This window comes from Lepisosteus oculatus, chromosome 9 (genome assembly GCF_040954835.1).
Source record: "Lepisosteus oculatus isolate fLepOcu1 chromosome 9, fLepOcu1.hap2, whole genome shotgun sequence".
NCBI lineage: Eukaryota > Metazoa > Chordata > Actinopteri > Semionotiformes > Lepisosteidae > Lepisosteus > Lepisosteus oculatus.
The window spans coordinates 8,630,966-8,656,017 of record NC_090704.1 but is presented as its reverse complement, the minus strand read 5'-3'; the positions used below and the strand labels follow the sequence as shown (position 1 = coordinate 8,656,017).

Below are 25,052 nucleotides of genomic sequence, written 5' to 3'. Positions count from 1 at the left end.
AGCAGAGAATCTAGCATTATGTAGGCATGTAGGTTTGGGGTCCAAGATACAGGCAGCAGGTCTCATTTGAACTATCAACTCAGTCACACGAACAGAAGGGAGCTGCTGACATTTTAGAAATCTCCATTATCACTGTGATTTTCAGGGGACGTCAATCTTACTTTATTAAAAGCGATTTAAATAAGAAACAGAGCAATTACTTCCCCATCCAGTGTTATCAAACTGTCGTCACCAGCAACTGTTTGAATGAATTAAAAGCATGGCTGTAATAAAAAAAGCACTGAAAGCTTCCATGCTGGAAACAGGGGTCTCCATGGCGATATCAGTGGTATGTCATTTCCCAGATGGAGCAGAGTGAAGCTGGCTTTGTTAAAATGCAATGCAAGCGCTTGTTGTGCTAAAAGGTAAGATTCCCGTCTTATGAAAGAGGAGAAAGCTAGCAATGTGCACAGACCTATGAAAAAGTTACTAGATTTCCCGTTTTACTTTTGTTGTAATACTTGTGAGAAACCAAAAAGTCACCTATAAAAACACTTTTCCCCCCTCCATATCAAAACTATCCTTATAAGAAAACAGTATACGCACTCTGTAATGAGTAAAACAATACCACATTAAGCGAAATTATCACTAAGGTGTGAAAAATAAGTTCCAAACTTTATTTAAAATCTGTCCGTCTCACCAAACGTACTTCCGACTGTTGGTGTTTTGGGTCTCTGACCAGACTGACAAGATGATCATTCTTAATTTGAGGGTCACAGTTCGTTTGTAAAAAAAAAAATCAATTAGTACTCACTGCCACCCACTGGGGTCTATCTATATTCTTCATAAACAAAGTAATGGATTATGGTCATTAATGTTGAAAATTAGGTCTGTACCATATAGTGCTTCGATATTGTTTTAATGACATAATCCTGAATGTTTACTTTCCCATTGTACAGTAAATTACAAGTCATTAATCTGATTTATTCTTTCTAATTTAGAGGAAACCTTCCAGCTCTCAGTGCAGGGAGAGCCCTTGTCCTGGCTGGGCTATAGGAAATGGGTTTGTATATTATAGCTATTCCCTACACCATTCCCAGTCACAGACAGCAATCACCTTTCCCACCCTCTTAGGAGCAGAATGACACAGCATGGAATATACGAGCTTGGGAAAAACCTCAGGCAGTAATTGCTGTGAGGAATTCACAAGACTACAACCAACCTACCAGATCCTATATGTCAATGCAGTTTTAAGAAACAAGCTGTATTTTGCAAGCCCCCAAACCCATTTTTATGCAGGGAGCATAAATTGGTAACAGCTGAGCCCAGACCCAATAATATAAGTTTTTGTCTTGTCACATGCATGTTTATGAATTAGTGATAATTAGGCATAACAAAATAAAATTATTTTAAATAATAACAATTCTGTTTAAAGAGTCCTCTCATTAATCTGTAGACTATAGTAAGGGTAATATCAGTTCCTATGCTGCATGAAATTCAACTGAAAGGGTGATCAGTGTGTGTCAGCTCTGATACAGGTCATTCTTCTTTAAGCAAGAAACTACTTGGTAGAATGCAGAAGGAAAAAGTCTGCACTTTGTGAAGCAGACAAAAGGCAGACAGCACTTGGCCAAAACCTTAAAAAATACTGTTCCGTTGTTCCTGGGGTTTAGGCTAAGGGTGGGAACAAATTCCAAGACAGGAATTCCCCAAGTTCTATTCGCCCAAGGACAATTGCAGCAGACCACAAAACAAAACTTGGATTTTTGTGTTCATTCATGCTAGCACTTGGACAAAAAAGTGATGGCTATGGAAAAACACAACACTCCCACTAAATCTGTATTATTTATTTCACTGATCTGTCAAGGGTTTCGCTATAACTAACCAGCAGGCTGAGCTGGGACCTGTATTCCTAAATGAATCAGAATCACATTAGGAAAAACATTAGGAAAATTCAAGAGCTATTTCACTAACACCAGTATTCCTTGAGGGCCACAACTGTGGATATAGAACTGGATTACATGCAAATGCTTTCTCAGGGCGCCACAATCTTTAACAAATGAGCTATGCCAAAGTCATTCATAACACAGGTTATAACGACTGAGATTAATATTAACCGTGACTAAGGAGTATTTGTTGTTTAGATAGGCTGCTATCCTGGACACAAGAATACCGTCAAAATAAGTTTCCACAACGACATTCCCTAACAGAGCCAAGCCCTGCTGGCTTTCACAGGAGGCCCGAAGGATATTTAGACACACAAGAGCAAAATCATTCATTGGAGACAAAATTATAAGCTCGAGGAATTTCAGAAATGGATACTTATCAAATGATTTATGTTGGCCTATCAACTTGTGTGTTTGGTTGGAACAAGGGGAATAATGAACGATGGGAAAAAATAAAATTCCTTTCAGTGTGTCTGAGAGATAAGAGAATACATATTTGAGACTTTTCAGAAATAAAATATGGATTGCAATAAATACAAAAATATCACTAGTGACTGCTTTGTATAATAAATACAAAAATTATATATAAGTAGTGACATCTGCTGGATATTCTCTACAACTGCAGTTTAATATGTCAGTACTATAGTACTGCACTCATCCAACTGTCTCCTTAGCTGTAGTTTATCTGGAGTGAAACACGAACAGGTAAATGATGTTACAGCCATCCATCGTCTAACTGCTTCTTCCAATTCGGAGTCTGTGAGGTCCCGGTGTGTCTCCTAGCAACCAACAGGCACATGGCAGGAAACATCCTGGACAAGAAGGATGTCAGTTTTCCCAGAAGCCAATTAACCTACCAGTATGTTTTTGGGCCACAGGAAGACAACAGGGCAGCTGGACAGAAACCACACAAACAGGGGGCAAAGAAACAAACTTCATGGAGATAGCACCCTAGGTCTGGAATCGAACCCAGGTCCGTGCACTGCGAAGCGGCAGTACCAATGACTGTGCCCTGACATTACGTTTCATATTTAAAAAATAAATTCAATCTTAAAAGCCATGCTATAATCTCATCAAAACAAGGGAATATTCCACACAGAGGAAAGAAGGCTTTATACATTTAAAAACAAAATGACAAACATAATCATCAGACACCATTAATGTTAAATGATACATAATAAACGTCCTTCCCCTTGGTGGATTTTTTTGTGTGTGATATAATTACTCTTAAAATGTTTAACATTACAAAGCCTTGAGACCCAACCCTAATCATACATGGGAGATGCCCTCTTGATCTGGCTCTACAAAAGATTAAAGAATGGGATAGTTTAAACAAATGTACTGTGCTTTCAGAAACACAAGGGTTTAGACACTGGCTTTAGGGGTAGACTTAGCAAACTGTAAGGGTAAGGGTTAGTATTCAGTGTTAAGTTTGAGATCCAGAACACAAATTTGAACACAGCTAATAAAATGCCAGTAATTGCAATTCTTACCACCAGGGGGTGCAGGCTGGATGCTCACAGGTGGTGGTTTGGACACGGAGAGCAAGGTCTGAAGAGGCTGAATTATTATGGTTTTGGCTGTAAGAGGAGCAGTGGAGTGGGCAATTGGAACTGTTGTGATAACCGGCTTGGGCTGAATGGACACTTTGGGGGTGAGTTGAATGGGACGTTTTGGAGCACATGATTTTCCTGCAAAGGCAAACCAAAAATTATAACTGTTTTGTGTACCCAACAAACAGGTACATCAATCAGAAAACAATAGACATTTATTTTTAACCCAAGGTGATCTACAAATGTCAGACCAAAAAATAATAATTAACCATCCCATACTCTGGCAGAAGTAAAACGTGGTACACCAGTTTTAAAGGAGAATGCTATTTTCATATTGTGGGGTTAGAAAGAATCGGCATTAATGAGTGTATTTCAAACCCCAATGAAAGTCAAATGTACACACTAACACCACAAAATCAATACACTTTCCAGGTGTGCTCAGCACCATATTCTGTGATTCAGAAGGAGGCAACCAAACATCCGGTGAGGCAAATGTAGGTAAACAAGCAGATTTGTGAATACATCTCTTTTAATTGAACAGAAGTATTGCTCTCTACTTCCAGACGGTTTTGCTGACAAATACAACTTTCTTTTTAAATCTGCATTCTGCTGCAGAACCTGTACTTATTCGCTCATACATTGCATTACATTAGTCATTACAGTGACTAGTGAGCAGGATGGGCCACTTCACATCATAATTCTCACAAACTGTCACCCTCGCCTATGGCGAGAGACCAGCGGTTTGTGTCAACATGGCGACCACACAGTATTTCACAAAGTCCACAATGATTTTGTGCTTACTTCTGAATGGGTCAAATTTTGTGATCATTTGTTATCTATTCATTTGTTATCTCGACTGAATAACTTGTCTGAGAAATTGCGACTGCAGTTCCCCTTTAACATCGTTTTGGGTTCCTCACAACAACCGTCTTAATTTTGTCACAGCAGGAGATACCTCTGGAGCTCTGGCCTGCCCTCTTCTGCGGCTTCTTTTCTTCCACAACATCATAAGTGCTGCTGGCGTCGGAGCAGACAGACACAGGCGAAGCCTGGGACTGTGGAGAGAGATCTAACTCCTCCTAAAAGAAAAAATTGCAGGAGGAAGATTAGTATGCGTGGGTGCTTTCAAAACAAAATTGGCCGGCTTGAAAGGAAATAAAAGGCACAATACAAAGGCTAAAGCCATCCTTTGCTTTGTTGGTGTTGTCTGCCACACACATCAAGAGCTTTGCCTCATAAAAAAATGAACGTATTACTAGATTATTACACTGTCTGCGTTGGTGTCTGTCTGCCCTGTAATGGACTGGCATCTCGTACAGGATGTACCCTGCCTTGTGCCCACTGCTTGCCAGCATCCTGACTTAAAAGAAGTGGTTAGAAAATGAATGGATGAATAAAATCTATTATTACACACTACAATGGGACGATACTGTAAATTAATTGTTAGGTTTCAAGAAGATCACAGAAGAAAGATAAAGATGGCAAATGAAGCAACCTCTTTATTAAGAGGTCCACAGGCCAGTTCAGGTCGGTGGCACAAAATAAAAACTGTCTGCCAAATGTAATGCTAATAAAACCGTTCTTTATAACGAGCGGGTAATTTGAGAAGGTGGCCGCATAATTAGTATGGAGCTGAGCCGATAGAAAATTAAGACATCAATTTACCGTACAAACAGGATTTTAATCATTACTGGAATCCACTGGGGCATTGCGGCAGTTTTTTTTCTCTCCTTTCCAGCTGCTTAAAGCACACAGAAGCAGCTGGCATGGAAAAGCAATCCCTGGAAAGAATCCATCTGCGATGTTTCCTGATATAACTCCAAAACAGGTCAGACATTTCTTTTGCCTTTATCTCGTCGCATAGCTCATCGATTCTAGCTGATTCTGTTGTTACTCTGCGAGCTGCAAAGTATGTTTTTGTATGTTTTCTGTTGACTCAATGTCCACTGCCGGAGTGGATGTTTTGTGAATTAAATAAAAAAGGAAAAACAAAACAGGCCAGGCGTATTTTTACAGTGCAGTGTTTCTGAGAGGGAAAGCAGAAGGCCGACTTACAGGAACACAATAGGAGGAAGGGGACGCCACCGAGCAAGGAGAGGAAACTGAACTGAGCGTAAGGCTTGGCGAAAAAGGCCCCGCAGTTGTATCTCCATCTACAAAAAAAATACCATACATGAAATTAACTGCTATTGTGTTCATATCATTATAAACACAGAATTTTCAGGAAGGGAAAAGGCTTTACAGCAGGTGACTGAAAAGATCTTTTCTAATGACCCTACGCTGGAACACTAGCAGTCATACAGTTGCACGGAGTGACTGAACATTTCGGAGCTTTATCCTTTACCAGGATACTTCAGCACAATGGTTGAAGCGGGCCTAGTTTAACTGATTTGCACTGCTTAGTCTAATTCCAACAAAATGCAGTTAATTCTGTGCTAGTTGAATTTATACACCCTAGAACACGAATATGAGCCCATTCATTACAAGTCATTTTGACATAGAAACCAGCCATTTTTAAAGAATCAGGAAAACAGATTAGGAGGACTCTCACAGTGTCTGCACTGGTGCACTTATATTTCTCTTAGCCCAGGGTCAGGTTGAACTGCCTCGCTCCCCAGTGATCACATTCTGTAGCTGAGTTACCTGTGCAGCTGTCCGAGTGCCAGGGCGTCAGATCAATGTCAAAGTCGAGATCTGCCACCTCGCCGGTCTGAGAAACGGGAAAAATAAAGATGGATATTTTTACGAGAACGGCATGCTCACGTAACATGAAAAGATTCTTGCAAGGCCTCTCTTCTGTGAGGCGCGGGGCGAGCTCTACGATCAAGGGCCATCATCATGGCACTAGCCCACTGTGACTGGAATTCTACAGGTGAGGGTAGGGCAGGCATAGTCGGCTAGGACTCTCTCAGCTCTCAGCAAACACAGAGACCCCTGCTGCCTGCCAGCCACTGAGGGATGCCTTGTAGTCAATGAGGACGAGGGACACACCACACCTGTCCTCAAGTTGGCACTAAGCATCTGGTATGGGTTTGTGTTGCCCGTTAGAAGCAAGCAGTTCAAAGATGGGCAGGTCAGAGGAGTCTGCCCACACTTGCTTATTCTCCCGTGTGCACTCACAGGGTTCATAGCCATGACCCGTGAAAAAAATATAAAACTAGAGAATCCAAATTTACACCTTACCTCTGAAATTTAAAAATGATAATCAATATAACTGGGAATTTTAGGCAAACAATTTAAGCAGGCAGATAAAGTCAGCAATCTTTGGCAGTGCACTGTACAGTGGCATATTTATCACTAAAGGTGAGCTCCTAAACTAAACTTCTAATAGCAAATCAATTGAAAAGCCGTGAAACACAAGGTAAGAGACATGCAGTACTGGACTCACAGTATTTCCCAGAGCCTGTAATAGCTCGTCAGCATCTCCTAAATTATCCAGATCATCAAACAGGCTGAGATCTGGAACATAAAACAGACAAATGCAATTTAAGAAAGTGAAAAAAATTTATAGCAGAGTCTTGATGTAAACAACAGAACTACAGTTATTATTGTAACAGTAAAAGACGTTACTATGTTTTTAACGTAAAAAAACTTACGTTTAAACACTGTCAAGAAACTGTAAAGCTTCTGTGAATTACTACTAATAAGAGAAAAAAAATGCCCAAAGCTACAATATTAAACTAAGGTTTTATCCGTTCATGTGTTGAAAGTACCAGCCAAATAGTTGTGTTAATTTAATACAATTACATTTTATATTATGAAGATCATGTTTATTACTTGTTGGTATCAGTTTGCTAAATTGACAGATCTGATATTGGAGATATTAATCACAACTTCCTAAGTTGTTTCAAGCTGATTTCTTTGAATAGACTCATTAGCACATTTTCCTCGTTTTTAACATATTGAAAAACACTTTAAAACTGTGTTGCGGTCTTCACTTGCTCAATATATTTTAATTAAATAAAAATAAAAACTAGAAGATTCCTGGAAATAAAATTCGGCCCTGTCAGTACCCGTAGTCAACTTTTCAAATGTCTATTATCACATTTAATTACACGTTTTACTATTCAAATGGAAAATAAATTTAGCCGTTGAACCTGAAAAAACGACAAATGTACATTAATGGTATCGGGAAAACACAGATTATGGAACACTTACCCCACTCGCCATCCTGGTCGATACAGACATCCCCGCTGTCGCTGTACATCTTAGTATCAATATGATTTAGCAGAGAACGAGTCTCTAAGTCTAACATCAAATCTGCCGACATTTTTCCTTGAATACATTAGTTACAGAGATAATAAACGCCGTGAATTCTGCGCAGATCTATAACGCTCAGTAAGAGATTAATCATATCTTCAATGTTCACACTACACTTCCTGCTTCAGTAGTAAATACACGTCTCTACTAACCTGTACTTTTAACAGCGTCGAAGTATGGAAACCGTAGAAGGACAAACCTTACGGAATAGAAAAATGCAATGAAATTCATATCACAATTTTATAAAATAAGCGGAAAATGTGTTAAACGTCCTTATCAGAATGGCTGGATGTTTATTGTTCTTACACAGACCAGTTTTCTTTCTTTCGTTCTAACACCAAAAATCAAAAGTATATTTGAAGCCAGACAATTACCAATGCAGTTATCAAGCTCAATGTTCACAAACATATTGATGGTTACACATCCAGTACTACACATTGGGCACGTCTGCCAACATGGAATATGCATTTTGGCAATAATGCTACAAAAGCCAGACCTGTTGAGTTGAAATTCACTATTATGATTTATCATATTAATCATATTGTTAATCATTTTCAATCTTATTAATTTTGTATATTTTCATCAATTCAAAGTGGCCAATGTAATCCAGCTGAAATCCAAGTTGTTCAGAATTAAAAAAAAAATGTTTTAACTATATTTGACCTATGCTGTAGATATAAAATAGCATTATGAGGTCTTGAGGTGTGGTTGCTACATTAGCGTTTGCATGACTTTTATCAGTTCAAACTCTAAATGGTATACTGTAGCTGTGAAAATGTTGTCTACAGATCCCTCTCATATCTACAATTGATTCTATGTGAATGGATAAAGCACATGTTGTGGTGGTTACGCTTTTTATGCTCATGAAGGTAGCCTCATTACATGTTTGGAACTGAAAGCAATTTAAAAAATAAAATTAAACCTGTTTTTAAGCCACTTGAGGGTTAAACATATAACTGAGAGTCCATCTGGAACAAATATCATTAGGTGATTGGGTCTCCATGACCAGAATTGGGAACTCCTGAAGTTGGGTATTTCTGAAACTCAAGAGTGAGTGTGGGAACAATCTGACCACATCTAAAAAAAGCCAGCAGAGCAATTAAAGTCATCAAATAGAACAGGAGATGTAGATCAGCTAGAATCAGCTGGACAGATAAATGTGCCTTTAATGAAATGCATGTTTTTGTGCAATCAGCTGTAAAAAGCCTTAAAAAAACTAATTTAGAAAAAGAATTAGGTTGTCTAATTGTAATAAAACTTAAGACACAAGGCTCTCCAGAAACTGAGACTCCCTGGTGCATACTTACAACCACACTGAGCAGTAGATGCTTTATGCAAGTATTCTCCAGAAGTGAATCAAGCTGATTAGTCATGTGGCTTGGTGGCAATATTATAATTTCTCCACAACGTGGACAGATTTAACGGAAATGTTAGTTGTGAGTTCTGACCATCATCAAAAAGGGAAATTTGCAGATTGGATCGCCTTAATATTTGCAAAGGGAAGTTGTACATATTAAGGTGATCCAATAAACCAAGAGAGTCACTTTCAATCAAAATGTTTCCTTTTTAAAAGCTCATATGTGATTAAAAACACCTGATTGAATAGTTGTTTGTGGATTCCCATGACCTGAATATGCTGTTGGTTTACAGATTAAGCAGTTGCATTCGTTGCAAATGGCCTATATCTGATGCCATGATAAGAAAGCAAGATATATCCATCTTCTAAATGCTTTTTTCAATTCAGGGTCTTGGGGGAGCTGGACCCCAACCCAGCAAGCAATGGGCACAAGGTTACAACTTGGACGGGATACCAAGCCATCGCAGGGTAACACAAACACACTCACCCAGGGGCAGTTTCCCTAGAAGCCAATCAACCTACCAGTATGTTTCTGTACTATGGGAGAAAACCAGAGAATCTGATGGAAAACCATGCGAACACGGGGAAAACATATAAAGATAGCACCCCAGGTCTGGAATTGAACCCATGGCCCCCACGCTGAAAATCAGCAATGCGACCCACTGAGCCACCCAGAAAGCAAGGTCCTTTCACATGTAAAAGCAGAAGACATTACTCTGATAAGCTTAAACATTCTTTCCTATGATGCAGGAAACTGATGCACGATGCTTAAAAAGTACAGTAAGCTGTGGAAGCCATAAAGGTGCTTGAAACGTCTAGATTTTATTTGTATTGTGATATATAATTGGAAGGTGAATTGCATTATTTATTTATACTTCTGCCAAAAGCACCCATGTATTTTTTTTAAAAAGCTACTAAACTATGGCGTTGTTACAAAGGCACGTATTTTATTATGTCTAGAATATATTAGCTGAAATAAAAAATGCATCAACCAAAGCTCTTTGTGTACTGCATGGATAACCCAGAGCACAAGTTTGGAGAATTTTCTTCGATGAGGTTTTAGCCTGTTGTTGTGGGAAGACGTGACCTTTCCAGTTCAATTACAGGTATGACAATGTTCTCTTCCCGGTGTAAACTTTAGTTTAAACGAAGAGAGAAAGACGCAGGGAAAGAGTCTTCCACATCCAAGCTAGCTGTTTCCAGACAGGAGTCCAGGCACGTGTAGGGGCTTGATTTCATCCACTCGATTCTTATGGATCTGAAAGGCCGGGGTCACCCATCGGCCACATGAACACTGCTCGCCGTACCAGTTGAAAGAGCCCAGCTTTGAGCTGCATTTTGGACACAGAAGCTAGAGAAAAATCAACAAGGATTGTATGAGAAAACAAGACTCACCTTTTCACAAAATCGATAAACCAGAAACAGTCTTAGGAATCAAAAACACTTTGAATTACCAAAAAGAATGCAAGTTAAAAATAATTCATATTTCTCTCCCACTAAAGGATAACTTTTTTTATTAACCTTCCAACTGACAGCTTTTGTTAGAAGATTGCCAATGTATTCTCACCTGCCCATCGAGAACACCAAGCAGTGCCGGTTCCATCCACTGTACTGGCTCAATAAAATGGGACGTACACTGCCTTTGAGCTGCACTCCCAGCATGTTGTATTGTACTACCTATCTTTTTATGAGCAAAGGCTGTTGGTCCAGTTCCAGCGTTGTGACTTAGAATACTAGAATTCCGAAATAAGGTGCGTCTGTGAGACGGGGACAAAAAAAACAGATTTCAAATCTTTATTACTAATTTATGTATAAAGCAGTCCTGCTTTCTGTGGTGCATTCTAGAAGGATTCCAACACTCTTCTGAGAGTATAAATGGTTATTTCATTGTCATCAAGATAAGGTGACATTTAACTGGACAGAAACACGCTGATCTCTGTCAGATAAACAAAATCCTCTGAGAAACCGTCATATATATATATGTATGTTTTCATACAACACCTTTATTATACAATTTCCTTCTTAACTACGATGAGCACCACTAAAAATACTGGAACAGCTGCCACATATGCTGTCTTTGATATAAAGGATAAAAAGAGAGGCCTTAAGTTGTTAAAATGGCAGATTTGTGTTTAAAATGCCTCACGCAATTACACTTGGCCTGTCAGACAGATACATGCATATCATCCTCACCCAGTTTACTGACTGGCATTGCAGCTGCCAGCACACAGCAGTGAGATACCCTCCTGTAGAGGTCTCTAGTGAATCGCAGTTTAGGAAATTCAGCTCCTGCAGATGTGTAGGAGCATGGAGATCTGCAGGCAGCGGTCTCCTGCTATCCGGTTTGCAAAGAACAGTCAGTCACGAAGGTGTAACTGTCTCCGTGCAGGCTGCCACTGAACATGGTCGGTAAACGTCTTTTTGAGTGTGGCCATTTAAATGCTGCCAGCTCCTTCAGTGTTTCATACCTATCACCTTCTAAAGAAGCATATTACACGTGTTTCATTGCAGGAAAAGGTGCTACTTGCCACACAGCTAAAATGGGAAGAATGTGGAAAAGAAAAAAAAGGCAAAAAGCCTTTTTTTTCCCCATAGAGCTAGATCATAAATTCCATGGAACACATATGGATAAGTCCAGAGAGGGAGTTAAATACAACAGGTCCATCAGTTTAAAGCTGTTGAAGAGAATATTCTTCCGTACAGATTGAGTGGGTGGAACCAATGCAGATGTGGATTGATACCAGACCTATTTGCATACAAATATTGGTGTCACAACAAAATACTTGTACAATAATGTAGATAACTCATCTAACATTTTTCATTGTAACAGAACAACTGTGTAGTTGTTCTATTTCAATTACATTAGTATTATTCTAGCTGTTATAGCTCCCTCAGTGAATAATCTTGAAATAATTATTATAATTGCTTACATTTATATAGTGCTTTTCTGGACACTCCACTCAAAGCGCTTTACAAGTAATGGGGATCCCCTTCACCACCACCAATGTGCAGCCCCACCTGGATGATGAGTCATACTGCGCCAGAACACTCACCACACATCAGATATCAGTGGGAAGGAGAGCAGAGTAATGAAGCCAATTCATAGATGGGGATTATTAGGAGGCCATGATTGGTAAGGGCCAGTGGGAAATTTGGCCAGGACACCAGGGTTACACCCCTACTCTTTTCGAGGAACGCCCTGGGATTTTTAATGAGCACAGAGAGTCAGGACCTCGGTTTTACGTCTCATCTAAAGGACAGCGCCTGTTTACAGTATAGTGTCCCCGTCACTATACTGGGGCATTAGGACCCACATGGACCGCAGGGTGAGCGTCCCCTGCTGGCCCCACTAACACCTCTTCCAGCAGCAACCTTGGTTTTTCCCAGGAGGTCTCCCATCCAGGTACTGACCAGGCTCACACCTGCGTGGGTTGCCAGTTGTGAGTTGCAGGGTGATATGGCTGTTGGCTCAGTACCTACACTTATATACTGTACCTACACTTACCTACAAATACCACGTACCTACACTTCCTGCATCTGTAAATGATGTCATTGTCCCTTGTCTGTCCACTAGTTGTTGGATCAGCAGCAAACACTTCCTTTGGTACACTCTGAAGCTCTGAGAAGAATACAATTAATAACACTTGACCTGGAATGTATTTTATCAATCTTGATTAATCCTTAGCTTTTACACATGCAACGCTAATCAGATATGGATATCAACTGAGAAAAAAATGCCTTTACTTAAAACAACTCATTCAAAATAAAATGAAAAACTATCTTGGGAAAAACTGCTTACGTTTCTTACCAATTTCATGCTTCAACACATTTATCTCATCTTACTGCTCAAGGTGGCAATCAGAACTATTACCTGGATATTTCTCTGTGAGCTTCTTCAGTCTGTATTGCTTATACAATGGACTACTGAAATCCACTTCACACCCCATCATCTCATACAATTCCAGTTGGTCCAGAAACTCATCATTAATTCTAAATAAGAAAATAGCGATTTAAAAATACTTTTAATCAAGCCATTTATTTTATTTTTGTTTCATGTTGTAAGCAACCATTTACTGTATGTTAATAAATGGAAGCTACAGTAGATTGGATTATAGACCTTTCTTTAATGAACAGTGAAAAACAATCAAGTCAGCTAGTGTTTAAATACAAAATTTTAAAATAATACAATTAAAATGTTATGTTAACCATTTTGCATCCCCTTAAATAAGGTGTAAACTCACTACTAACCTGACATCAGGCTTGACTTTCTGGAGTGTAGTATATGCAGTCATCAGGCTCACTTTGTTAGACGTCATCAAGAATGCAGTCACCACTGCTGCACTACGACTTTGTCCTGCGTGACTAGGACAATGTACTAATGATTATTAATGAATATCACAAATTTTATAGAGATGTAATATACTTTACTGTCAAATGTAAAGAATACAGTTGATCATGCTTTAAATTGTTGGTAACCCAAAAAACATCCACACTTCCTTTGATTATAATAAAACAAATATGCTGCAAATTTGGTAGAACAGCAATATGAATCGGATTATAAAAGCATTAAGTTTACCACAGGTACTGTACAAGGTATACTCCTTTTGGAGGGAAAAGTATCTAAGCAAACAGACATGCTGTATAGATATACAGTATAGATGTGTTTATGTAGATTTAACATCTACACAACTATCATAAAATATTAACATTTAGAGCACTACAAATCTTTATTAACAGTTTTCAACTGCACGTGATCAATATCATGATTAACATAATATTAAACCTTACAACAGTGTGAGAAAATCATAGAATAAAACTGATTACCAGGTGCTTTAATTAAATGCATGCCTACCAGTGTACTAGGACTGCAGAAGATGGATTAGCAAAAGCTTCTGAGATGAACGTAACGCAGTCATCCAGAGAACTGAGCAGATCAGTGCAGGACTCGTCTAGGGCATACACAAACTTGCTCTGAAAGCACCCGGGAAGATTTGGTGCTTCCGAATCTACCGTGAGAACGTGAGTTATACCATCCGCTGTCAAACTCTGACAGTCTTTCAGGTCTGAAGCAGCCCCTATATACAGTCCTGTCTGCACACAAATCATGTCCTCTTCTTAGCCTTTACGCAGAGTATGAATGTTTAGAGACAGCTTTGAGCTAATCTCCTGAAGAGAAAAAAAATACAAATTAGTCGGTTAAAATCTAGTTTTTTTTTTTTCATAATTCACCATTGATTTTGATCGAAACCGAAACAGTCGCATAGCATAGTTAGTGCATAGTTTTCTAAGAACTGAATTCGTTTTTTTTTAACTAGAACGAGTTACAGAATTGATCAAATACCACAGTACGCATTAAAATGCTGAAGTATACATATATAGTAATTTGAATACGTTTGTGTGGGGAAAATAGTTTTCTTATAGTTTATACATTTCATTGAATAAGTAAATGCATTTTATGTGGAAAGCTTGTATTGAACAGATCAACAGCTAAAAGTTTTTAGTTCAATGTGCATGCTAATTCTGATTATTCATTATGTTTAGGCTGAATATCTGTATTTAGATAAGTACACTTTTACGTATCCTATTTATTCAGAATAAAGCTAATATAATAATAAGCTTATATCAGTCACCGTTAGTACAGCAAAGCATCAAGAAGAAACACAAAGCGTGATTTACCATCCAACCTCTTCCTCATTGCTCTTGTAAATAGCATCCGATCAGGAAACAAAGACGACGTATTTAGTTCCCAGCATTAAACTTTTCTTCGTTTTGTAAAATACAAAAGAAATCAAGTATGATTTACAAATTTTAAGGAAGATCATAATTTTGCACACACGTATCACCTAAATTTAGAAAATTAATCACAATTTTATTCAACACCTTAAGATTTTAAAAACAAACCGCAAAGGTGTCTGCAATTTGAAATCAAATACCCGAGATAGGAGGGAAAGAAAGAAACTGCAAAGAGCAAAAACGACTATTGTTAGACAAGGGCGGGTATTGTCCGTTTATAACTAATAACATTATTTCTGTCGATTTGTATCGGACAAAAATTAAAATATTGTTTTCATTTGATTTGAACAAATTCCTAGTTGTGTAGCCTATTTAATTTTGAATCCAGAAAAAAAACTGGAATAAAGTATTTGGTGTATCTGTGGATAGTCACTGTATTATGTAAGAGGTGTCCTTAACTATAATGTTGAGGGGGGTTCCATAATTAGTAGCTGGTATAGCTATGTCCTAATGAACCTCATGGACGTTTCGTATGGGGGTACACAAATGACAGATCAGCGAAGACAGTAGGCAAGTGTGATTATGGCCCCGAAGGGGCGGCCACGGCGAAAATGAGAGCCCCCTCCACACATTAGGACTGGCTTCCTTCCTTGCAAAAAATGACAAGTGGAATTTTGTTAACAGAGCTGAAGAAGAGAGCTTAACTGCACCCTGCTAGGATGGCCGGCGTGGCTGCGGCGCTGAGCGGGATGCTGTGGAGATACAGGACCGCTAATGAAGTCAGGACCGAGCGTGAAGGATCCCAGAGGCACGCACAGGACAGATGGCAGGAATGCGGCTCCGTGCTGCTCACGCTGGGCTCAGCTGATTGGCCAGGTAAGTGTGATATTATCTTATGCTCAGCTGTGGCAGTTCAGCTTAATTTACAGTTGTGCTGTGGAGCGCAAAGATCCTAGTTTTCGATACCACTGAAAACCCTCCCGTCAACGAAAAAAGGAAAGGAAGAATGCATTTTAGATTTCCAGCGAGGTTTCAATAGTACGATGTATCTATTTCATTTCTTTCTTAAAAATTATGCAGATTAGCGAATGTTGTAGTTTTCCTGTCGATTCTATATTTATCTTTTAACTTCGTTAAATGATTTGCCATTCAACAATATGCAGTTTATCCGGGAAAGGAGTATAAATGCAGAGAGGGCCGTAGTAAATTGGAATACATGTTTGAGTTAGCGAACAAATGTCTGCCCTGTGTTGTAAAAGCGATGTTGTGATACATACGGTTTTTTTTTTTCATTTTAAAAACAGAGACAGGCGTTCTGTGATAAATCACCTCCGCATTCAGTTTTAAGGCTCTTGTGATGAGCTAGAAAAGCATTCTTATACAAACACTAGATGGCAGCAAATAGTCCCTTCTGAACAAGTGCAAATCGCTTCAAGGAACTTCTGGGAGGCCGGATGATTGCACAAAATCTTGCTGATATAGTTACAAGAGCTTTCATTTTAAATCAGATTATTAAAAAAAACAAGTACGTGTTTAATATAATTGCTTGAATAGTATGTTTAGATTGTGTGATGAACTTTGATCAGATGTCCATAGCTATCAGTTCTTACTTCTGCGTGGTGTTTACAAAAGAAAAATTCAGACGGTAAACTTCACATACCAAAAGCTGCTTATTTTGAAAATGAATTTATCTTTATCCTTTTGATTGTCTTGTAACATTGACATTTTTAAATGTCATACAAAATGGCAATGAAGAAATCTGAAGAAGGCACAAGGCTTGAGCCTCATTTGTAACCTTTATTAAAATTACATTATAAATAGTTCAGGCTGCCACTCCTAGGTGACCTGTTGATATGCTAGTATGAATTATTATCCTTAGTGGAATATAGAAGTATTCCACTATATATATATAGAAGAGTGTAACATCAGACAACCACTATGATTTATTATCAGAGGACTCGATCACACAAAATTGGTAGCACATATTAAGCAGCGTTTTTAGTATATTTTTCTTTGAATGTAATTGCTTAAGTACACAGGGGCTATTTACACAGAGCAGCAATGTTGATGTTTTGGCTCGTTTCTTATTTACTTATTTTTTTCCCCTGTCTCTTCAGCGTGTTCTGAAAACTGACACTGTGACATTTGAGTAGGTGTGACTCAGTCTCTCTCCGAGCTCCACCAGAGAGAGAGAGTTATTATTTAAAGCACCAGTACCTCTCCGTCCGGCTTAATTTTAACAGAATCGTTTTCTGTTTTGTTTTTGTTAAATGAATGAAGTCGTCCTCGGAGTCACATGCGTCTTGTCCGCTAAGGACATTGTATATCGGAGTTTCTCTCATTAGAACATAAAACAATGAGAGGAGGCTGTTCACCCATTTAGCCTGTTTGGGCTAGATCTCACCCGCTGAAAGCTGTGTGAATATATAACACATCAGATAAAAACAAAACAAGAACTTCTGCGATGTGTGATGCATTTATGTTGCTCCCCAGTAATATAGGAATATGGTGCTCCTCTTTCCAGGCTCCCTGTTGGATGTTCTTAAATTACACATTAAAAGGTCACATTCACACTTAAAGATCCAGAACAGGTGATTAGACTAATCTCGTCGGTTTCCTCGGGACACATTCAGATTAACCTGAAGTGGTCCTTTCAGAATCCCTGCAAAATCTCATCCAGTGACTAATTTCTGCAAATGTATTTTCGTTAAGTCTGTCCTTGGATCTGTCCTTTGGTACAAGTATACAGGAAACACTAACAAATAATTAGAATACTAGAATTCAACTCACAAGTCATTTCACTTTGTTCAATAGCATGCCTGTCGGCTCTGAGACTATTTTTCAATAAAAAGTATTCATAGTTCTGTAGGATACCATGACTGTTTTAGCTTCACAAAACAAACGAAAATATGTTATAACAGAGTAAATTGACATTTTGTCCCATTGAATCAATTGTCCATTGGTATTTGATAATAAAATCCATAGACAATACATCACACTTGGTAAATAAAGATAAAGATGTATTATACACCAGCTTTATATAACCTTCAGTTTATCCCATGTGGCAGCAATAAATAAGTCTGAAGCTTCCAGACAGAGATGTAGGATTAACTAGTTAGTCTCGTGCTTCTTAAAGATATCATCTGTGAAAAATGGATTAAATCTGCATAAAGTACGAGGTTGCCTTAGGAACTGTCTGAATTTGTGAAATGGTAGATTTCAACTCTTATGTAGTAGAAACTGCGTTAATTATAATTTGGCGCTCCCTGACATAAAGAATACTTTTTGTCTTTGGAAAGATAGGCTTAGAATTCCCTTCTGCACATAAGATAGCAATTATTCACGTGAATACAGCAGGCTTTGAGGACTTAATTTCACCATCTTCCTATACACATTCAAAAGCATTGCTCAACTGTAAGAAACTAAAGCCAAATCAGTAATTGCATGCACATAATACAGTGTTGTGTCATTTCTCAGAAATTATTCCATCATAAACATGTATTAGTAATTGTGGTTAATTACGGAGTTACAAAATCACCATTGTTATTGCTCGATCAAAATGATCTTCTCAGCTGTCATAATGATCTAATACGAAAAGCTTGTTTTATTTTATTGTTCTTCACTGTGACCCTGTGAATCTATGTGGTCAGTTGGTGAAAGTCTTTCCCGCTAATCAGTCTACATCCATTCTCAGGATGAAAAGATGATAGTTTTTGACTGAAATAATAACACAATTTAAAGGCTTCATGCCATATATTATATGTCTAAGCATTTCTCAGCTGTCTTAAAAATACAGAGCTCCTGTTATGTGTCAGTCTTGCTAAAGGACTTATTAATAGCTGTGTCTGAATTTTGTACTACAGTTAAAAATAGATTTTTCCAAATGGTGTTACTACCCAATATAAGTGTAAGATCCTGCTGCTTCTGTATTAAATATTCATATTTACATTATATAGCTTTGTTCATCTATAAGTATCCTGAATTTTTTTACGCACAGGAGCAAAACAACTTCAGCCATGACTGCAGTTACCACCCACATGGATAAAGTAAGACACTCATTAAAAATCTGTCAATCGGTCAGTCAATCATTTTGCTAGAGCTATAGCAACCTTCACAACTTTACAGAATTATATAGCTGTTAATATTGGACAGCAACAGTAGAGCATGTGGGCACAGACGAGGGGAAAACAAACTCCCAGTTGGAGAAAATAAACCTCTAGAAGTCCCAGGTCTAATAGTTGCCCCCATCCAATCCAGACGAGTTTGTTGAGCAAAAATTATAATACATCTTGGACAATCTCTGCAATGTCAAGAGCTGAGATCCTGTTGTTCTGGGTACTGTGCTCCGGCAGTCTCAGTTCACAACAATTTGAAATAAGTGTGTACAAAATGGTATCACCCCTGCTCTTTCAAAAACCGCCATGAGATCTTTAATGACCATGTAGTCAGGACCTCAGTGTAATGTCTGAGTTAAATAACAGAGACCACTGGGCATTGATTTAGGAAATTATGGTATAGAAGGAAAAGCACCACCTGCTGGTCAACAAACAGCACTTTCAGTTGCGTCTTGGATGCCCTCAGAGGTCTCTCATCCCAGCCTGACCAGACCTTCACCTACTGAAGATAAACTATTGTAAACAATTCCTTGGTCACTTTCTGCTGTAGGCTGGCTGTTGGCTTTTTTTTTTATCAGAGTTAAATGATTCACGTGCCTTGAGTTTAACTTTCACTCTGTTGTGCATGATTTATGATTAACTTCCTTTGCCAATAAACCAAGAAATAATGACTCATGAAATAAAGGCTCGTCTTTCCTGTAGAGCTACACACTTCCCTTGCTTTTGAAAGTCACCAACAGGAAACTTTGGCGGGGTTCCTCATCAATTATATTGCATAAGAACAACTTTCTGTGTGCTTTCAGGAAGAGTATGAAGTTCAAACAACCACACAGGAAAGAGAAGCAATAAACAGTATAAACTTTGTAAATCTTATTTTTCTAATTTAATTTCAAAAACCTCTTGAGCTCAATGTACTTCCTAGCTGTAAATGCTTCGATACTGAAATCAAAGGACTCCTTTATTGCAAAGAAAATCCCATGGCTCCAATTCGGTTTTACATTTGTCTATATCTTACTATACCTGGAAATACAATGCATTTTATGAAGTAATGGTATTGAAAGATTCATGTTGTTGTTTTTCTTAGACGAGAACATGAAAACAAGATTTTGTTCTACAAAGAAACTGAAGTTAATGGGTATGACACCAACATGAAATAGAGTTTACACTGAAAACTATATAATATGTAATGCAAGGCTTACCTTGTAAGAAAAATGTAAAAAAATCAATTAACTATATGAACACAGAAGTTGTGTGTTGGTTCCACTGTGGTAAACTTTTCACATAAAGAAGTGTGTGTGTTTAAACCCAGCATTCATATGCGTTCTGTTTGGGAAAATCCCATACATCTCTACACTCTTTCTTGAAGACTTTTCTTTCTATTTCATGAAAACCATAAGGTGATTACCATGACACACTGTCCTTTAGAATCCAAAGAATGATTATGAACTTTTCTGAAGAACAAACAGAAACAAATGTGTTGTGAAGGCATTCAATCTTTGTGATAAAAGCTGTTTATTTGTCACCTAGACGAATAAAAAGGTGTCACACACCTCACACACAATTTTTTGTTCATTAATCAATCTCTTATTGTCTTTTATTACAAATGAACAAAAGCATGAATGGTTTTATAAAAAATTATGAATATGACTGCATTTTCCAGACATTCACTCTCATCGGATAATTATTTGCATTAGAATCAGAATTAACACAGATATTTAAGGTTCAACACTGATGCTTGTTCCTTTTCTTTATGAAAGGAGAAGCCCCATTTCGTGCCTGCACATACACAAAAACCTTGGCAAGTCCAGTTTTGGAGATCTGTAATCAGTACTACAGTGAAAGATGACAGGCTTTATAGAGAATGACAAAAGAAATGAAATTGAAATAAACCTTGGAGCCTTGTGCCCCCTGGACAACAACATTTTTTTACTGCAGCAGGTTTTCTTATTCTTCCACTGATGAAAGATTTTCTTTTCTGTCTGCCTTTACAAAATGTTAAGGTAAAAATAAAGACGTAACAACTGAGGCATGAACATTTTTCATCTTTTGTTTTCATGATTGATGACCCATAAGATTGATGATACTTAAAATTGTTGTTTAGGGTCTCATCACAGCCACAATCCAGCAGGATGCACTTATCATTTTGGCCTGTTTAGGACTTGATAAAGCATGATGTGCCTAACTAATGAATGCTTGACAGATGGAGAAAATGCTTTCTTAGCAGAGCCAAAATCATTCTGTCTTAGATTAGACAAAAAGGCTGTGTTCCCTTTGATTTGCCTCGGCATTATAAACAAACGTTACCACTGCAACTAATTGGTATGTTGGGGTTGGACATTAAGAATAAACAATGAAGATAATATTATTATAGCGTTTGCCATATCAGTATGTGTTTTATCAGTAGTTTCACACAACTGTTTTCTTTCTGTTATGAATTGTGCAAGTTATTCAAAATATAGTTACAATTTACTGTTTTAAAGAATTGTTGTAGAAATATGCTGGTTTTAAGTCCTAGTCAATAATTAGAAGGCAGTAATAAAATATCATGGAAGATGAAATTTTATTCAGATTCAATTTATATAGATAACAATGGCATCCAAGTCTGCTGTTGGTAATTTTCCACAGCGGGTGACAAGTCCAAGTGTTTTATAAGATCCTTTTTTTTTTTGCTGAAGCTAACATGGAAAATTGAAATACTAAGTTCCTATATTTCCCAACAGATTGTCTCCTCCTAGCATTTTCTCTTCAAATTTCAAACTACTTCAGCAGGAAAAAATGGTAAAATTAATAATAATAATTGCTTACATTTATATAGCGCTTTTCTGGACACTCCACTCAAAGCGCTTTACAGGCAATGGGGGCTCCCCTCCACCACCACCAATGTGCAGCATCCACCTGGAATGAACCTGCAATGAAAAAATGATTTATATAAAAGACTGTTACATTTGAACTCCATGTGTTATAGGAAATCAAGTTCTATTATAAATGCAAAGTAATAAAGTCAGTGTGTTAATAACTAAGAAGAGATGTAACAGAAAAAAAAGTGCAACAGAATATCTCAAAACCGTGTCCAAAGGGAGGTTTTGGGATGAAATAATTAAATGTTTTTTAAGCACCAAAAAACAGAAGAGATCTATGCAATTACACCTCCTGAAGAACAGCACATATTACTCCATGAAGAATCCAAGACAGGTTTACTTGTGAAAATCCTATAAAGTGCAAGCTCTGCTACTGTTTGTGCCCATCGACAGGTGGTTCAGGTTTGTAGTGTGGGATGAGGGATTAGTACAGAGGTCATTGTTTGGCTGGATAGTGTTGTGAATACAAAAGGGTTACCACAGGAGGTCTGGATCGTTGACTATGCTGTGGGGGGAGGGTCTTTGAGATTTTAGGTGATGACGGAAAGCAGGAGGGTGTGGTGAACCCGGTATATTGAATTATCTAGGCCAATTGTTACAGTCAAATAGTGATATTATTGTCATTTTTTCTCACCATCACTTTATTGTCCTGAGGTTTTCAAAACAAGGAGTGAGGTGCTGATATTGAGTCATTAACTTTCCATAAAATACCCCTTTGTCTGATTCATGGCTGCTAGGCTGTATAGCACCAGGTCAGAAAAAAACCCCAAGACATTGCATTAAGTGACAGAAATATATTAAAGATTTTTTTTATTTCTTCATATAAAAGGTAAAATCTACATGCACCTCCAGTACAGTACTTGTATTGCAAAATGCACACAAGAACAGGACAATAAGGTTTATTCTCTTGAAATCACAGCGCAAACACCTATTTATATTATTTTCTTTAAATTATTTTTTCAAGTGTATTTTTTCATCAATTTTATTTTTAGGCATATTGCTTTCTAAAACTAATGCTAAGAGCTGGTAGGTTTGTCTGAGCTTACAGAAGTCTTGTGGAATATACTGTTTAATCTTCCAAACCAAAAGGAAGACTTTTGTATTATTTTATTCAAATTTCTACAATAGGTCGCAATACCTATATATATTTCAGTACAGGTTTGATATGAAAGGTTTCCTTTCCAGAAGCACCTAATTTAGTGAATCTACTTATCAGTATTTGCACGCAGATACAACAGATTAACCGTAAAGAGTACAGATAATACATAATTCGTCTAAACGACAACTACATAACAGAACCTTACGCTAACTTACACAGACAAAAAAAGCCGATTAGAGTAAAATATAACAAGGGTTATGTCCCAAACCATGTGCCTCCATTAGAGAGATAAAAGAAGAGATTGATAAATTGCCATTTAGTCCTTTTCTTTGACTTTCATGAATTTACATTATCTAATGGGGGCAGAAATGAAAAGCCCTGATTAGTGTGGAATGAGTTGGAAAAAAAGCTATTTGTCTTTGTTAGCATCCTCCTGTGTTCTTTTATGACCCGTTTTTACAAGGGTGGGAGCCGAAATGCCTTTCCCATTAGATTGAAGAGCAAGGAGGCTGAGTGGTCATCCCGAACACTAAACGGAGTGTCTCCAGAAACAGAGTTCAAGATTGTGAATGCTGGTGACTCCTGTGTAACCTTCTGAGGTACTGAGAGCTCACCCTTAAATGACCCCTAACTCTGAGGAAAGATCTGGGTGCTTCCAAGGGGTCTCCAGACCAACAATGAGAACTTCAGTGTTTAAATAAATTGACCAGTTCTCCCTCAAACCCTTCATCTTTAAACACGAATAGCGACTGTATTACAAAAATACGGTTACAATGTTGGTAAACATATTCCATTCTTTGTTTGCAATTTTGTTACAAGATCCTAATTGTAAACAAACTACTTTTACTGATATTTTGGGAATATCTCAAATAATATTACTTTGTTGTTAAAGTCAATGTGGTATCTTAATTAGCAAAGGACAGAAACATTAGAAACACATAAATGACTTTTTTTAATTTTTACCTAAAAGTTGCGTTGTTAAATGATTTTTTTTTTCATTGCATGGTAATTAAAACTGTAAAATGTTGGACGTGCGAATAAAGCCTTACTTTACTGCTACTATAATGGAATATGACCGTAGGATTTTAAAAGCGTCAAATTAGACTTTTTAATTAAGCGCTTTTCACGAATACTTGGCAGCCTGATTGCCAAGATTCCTGAATTTCAAAGTAGCTGTTACTAAAACACAGCCTTTTCAAAGCAGCATTACCCTATACACGTTCATTTCGTCAATTTCAAACAATATTATTTCCTCGATAAAATGACGGGGGGCTGAGTTTAAGTGTGTTGATACTGTAACAAGTATGAGCTTAATTATGTTTTACTGTAATATCAGTAAACAAGAACTAAAACTCTGGGTGTTTTTGATGATAATGAAATGTTTAGACAACAAAATCCAACAATGTTATTTATTTTAAACGTAAAACATAACACCGTTAGATATAAAAACGCGTTTTGTGGTTTAAAGGAGGAGAGAGCGCGCTTGGGTTAGCCGACGTTCACCACTCGGGATGGAAAATTTTCCGTCTTTCTTTTCACGAAATGTCCTTTCCCAGAAAATCTGAAAATGTCCAAAATAAATACAAGAGCTGTCCGGGGATGCGACCGCTCTTCAACCGGGCGGTTACACGGAAACCCTGATCTGATGATAACAGCGAGTGATGCGGTCGTTGGGATTATCCCAGTTTTCGCCACCCCCTTAGCGGGGCCCCTCTGTGTGCCAGTCCTGCTGCAGCAGCAGTGAGAGTTCAGTCGGGTTGGGGAGAGGAATTCAGAGGGAGATGCTGCTGTCTGTGACGGGCGCAGCTACAACAACCCTAAGGAAACCACCCCGCAAATAAACTCATCTCGCAATGGATAATAATGACGCTTTTCTGCACCTCAGTAAGTGGCCTTTCCGCCTCGAACATTTCACCGTCGTCGGTTCCTTGTGCAGTGTTATTTAGTTTTCCCGTCCGTGTGCCATGCTTGCGATGTACTGCACGGCGTGCTTCCCCTGCCTTTTCCAATTGCAGGGTCTGGCAAACTGAATTCCATCAGCGGACTTTAGACGGGATATAAATCCAATGGCCGTGTTATCTGTTTAGCTAGCACTTGTCTTGCAGTAATGTTTATTGACAAGAAGGCTGTGCCAGTGTAGAAAGTCAGGTGA

At 38.1% G+C, this 25,052-nt stretch overlaps 3 protein-coding genes across 8 annotated transcripts in view; 1 reads left to right on the top strand and 2 right to left on the bottom strand.

Moving 5' to 3' along the window:
• atf6 (activating transcription factor 6) overlaps positions 1-7,898 on the bottom strand; it is a 54,852-nt gene extending 46,954 nt beyond the window's left edge. Inside the window, exons 1-6 of the mRNA XM_015355089.2 lie at positions 7,637-7,898; positions 6,867-6,937; positions 6,122-6,188; positions 5,534-5,631; positions 4,434-4,557; positions 3,419-3,616 (exon numbers count right to left, since the gene is read on the bottom strand). Of these exons, the coding sequence (XP_015210575.2) occupies positions 3,419-3,616; positions 4,434-4,557; positions 5,534-5,631; positions 6,122-6,188; positions 6,867-6,937; positions 7,637-7,748 (670 nt within the window). The 5' untranslated portion in view covers positions 7,749-7,898. The remainder of the gene's footprint in view (positions 1-3,418; positions 3,617-4,433; positions 4,558-5,533; positions 5,632-6,121; positions 6,189-6,866; positions 6,938-7,636) is intronic.
• Positions 7,899-9,897: 1,999 nt separating this feature from the next.
• dusp12 (dual specificity phosphatase 12) lies at positions 9,898-24,987 on the bottom strand. 4 transcript variants are annotated; one of them, XM_069194092.1, is made up of 9 exons: positions 24,781-24,987; positions 21,749-21,849; positions 14,772-14,857; positions 13,948-14,261; positions 13,344-13,457; positions 12,967-13,085; positions 12,618-12,714; positions 10,663-10,852; positions 9,898-10,446 (listed from the first exon to the last, which is right to left on the bottom strand). In XM_069194092.1, exons 4-9 carry the CDS (start codon positions 14,199-14,201, stop codon positions 10,285-10,287), a joined length of 936 nt encoding a protein of 311 aa, XP_069050193.1. In that variant the 5' UTR covers positions 14,202-14,261; positions 14,772-14,857; positions 21,749-21,849; positions 24,781-24,987; the 3' UTR covers positions 9,898-10,284. The 4 variants fall into 4 exon arrangements, with proteins under 4 accessions (XP_069050193.1, XP_069050194.1, XP_015210523.1 ...); XM_069194093.1 differs by lacking the exon at positions 14,772-14,857; XM_015355037.2 differs by lacking the exons at positions 21,749-21,849; positions 24,781-24,987 and adding an exon at positions 15,539-15,616.
• The window catches only part of rxrgb (retinoid X receptor, gamma b), a 32,726-nt gene continuing 23,206 nt past the window's right edge, over positions 15,533-25,052 (top strand). The window contains exon 1 of one of the 3 annotated variants that reach the window (XM_069194091.1): positions 15,533-15,704. In XM_069194091.1, coding sequence (XP_069050192.1) covers positions 15,548-15,704 — 157 coding nt within the window. In that variant the 5' untranslated portion in view covers positions 15,533-15,547. Of the gene's footprint in view, positions 15,705-24,457; positions 24,785-25,052 lie in introns of those variants that run through there. The other 2 variants (XM_015355102.2, XM_015355100.2) reach the window with 2 other exon arrangements.

Bases quoted from the DNA above. Each gene is read 5' to 3' on its own strand.
- dusp12 (XM_069194092.1), bottom strand. From the start codon at position 14,201: ATGATTTGTGTGCAGACAGGACTGTATATAGGGGCTGCTTCAGACCTG. The intron at 13,086-13,343 runs GTTAGTAGTGAG...TTTCTTATTTAG, and splicing joins AAAGTCAAGCCTGATGTCAG to AATTAATGATGAGTTTCTGG. The intron at 10,447-10,662 runs GTGAGAATACAT...ATTTTTCTCTAG, and splicing joins TTGGTGTTCTCGATGGGCAG to CTTCTGTGTCCAAAATGCAG.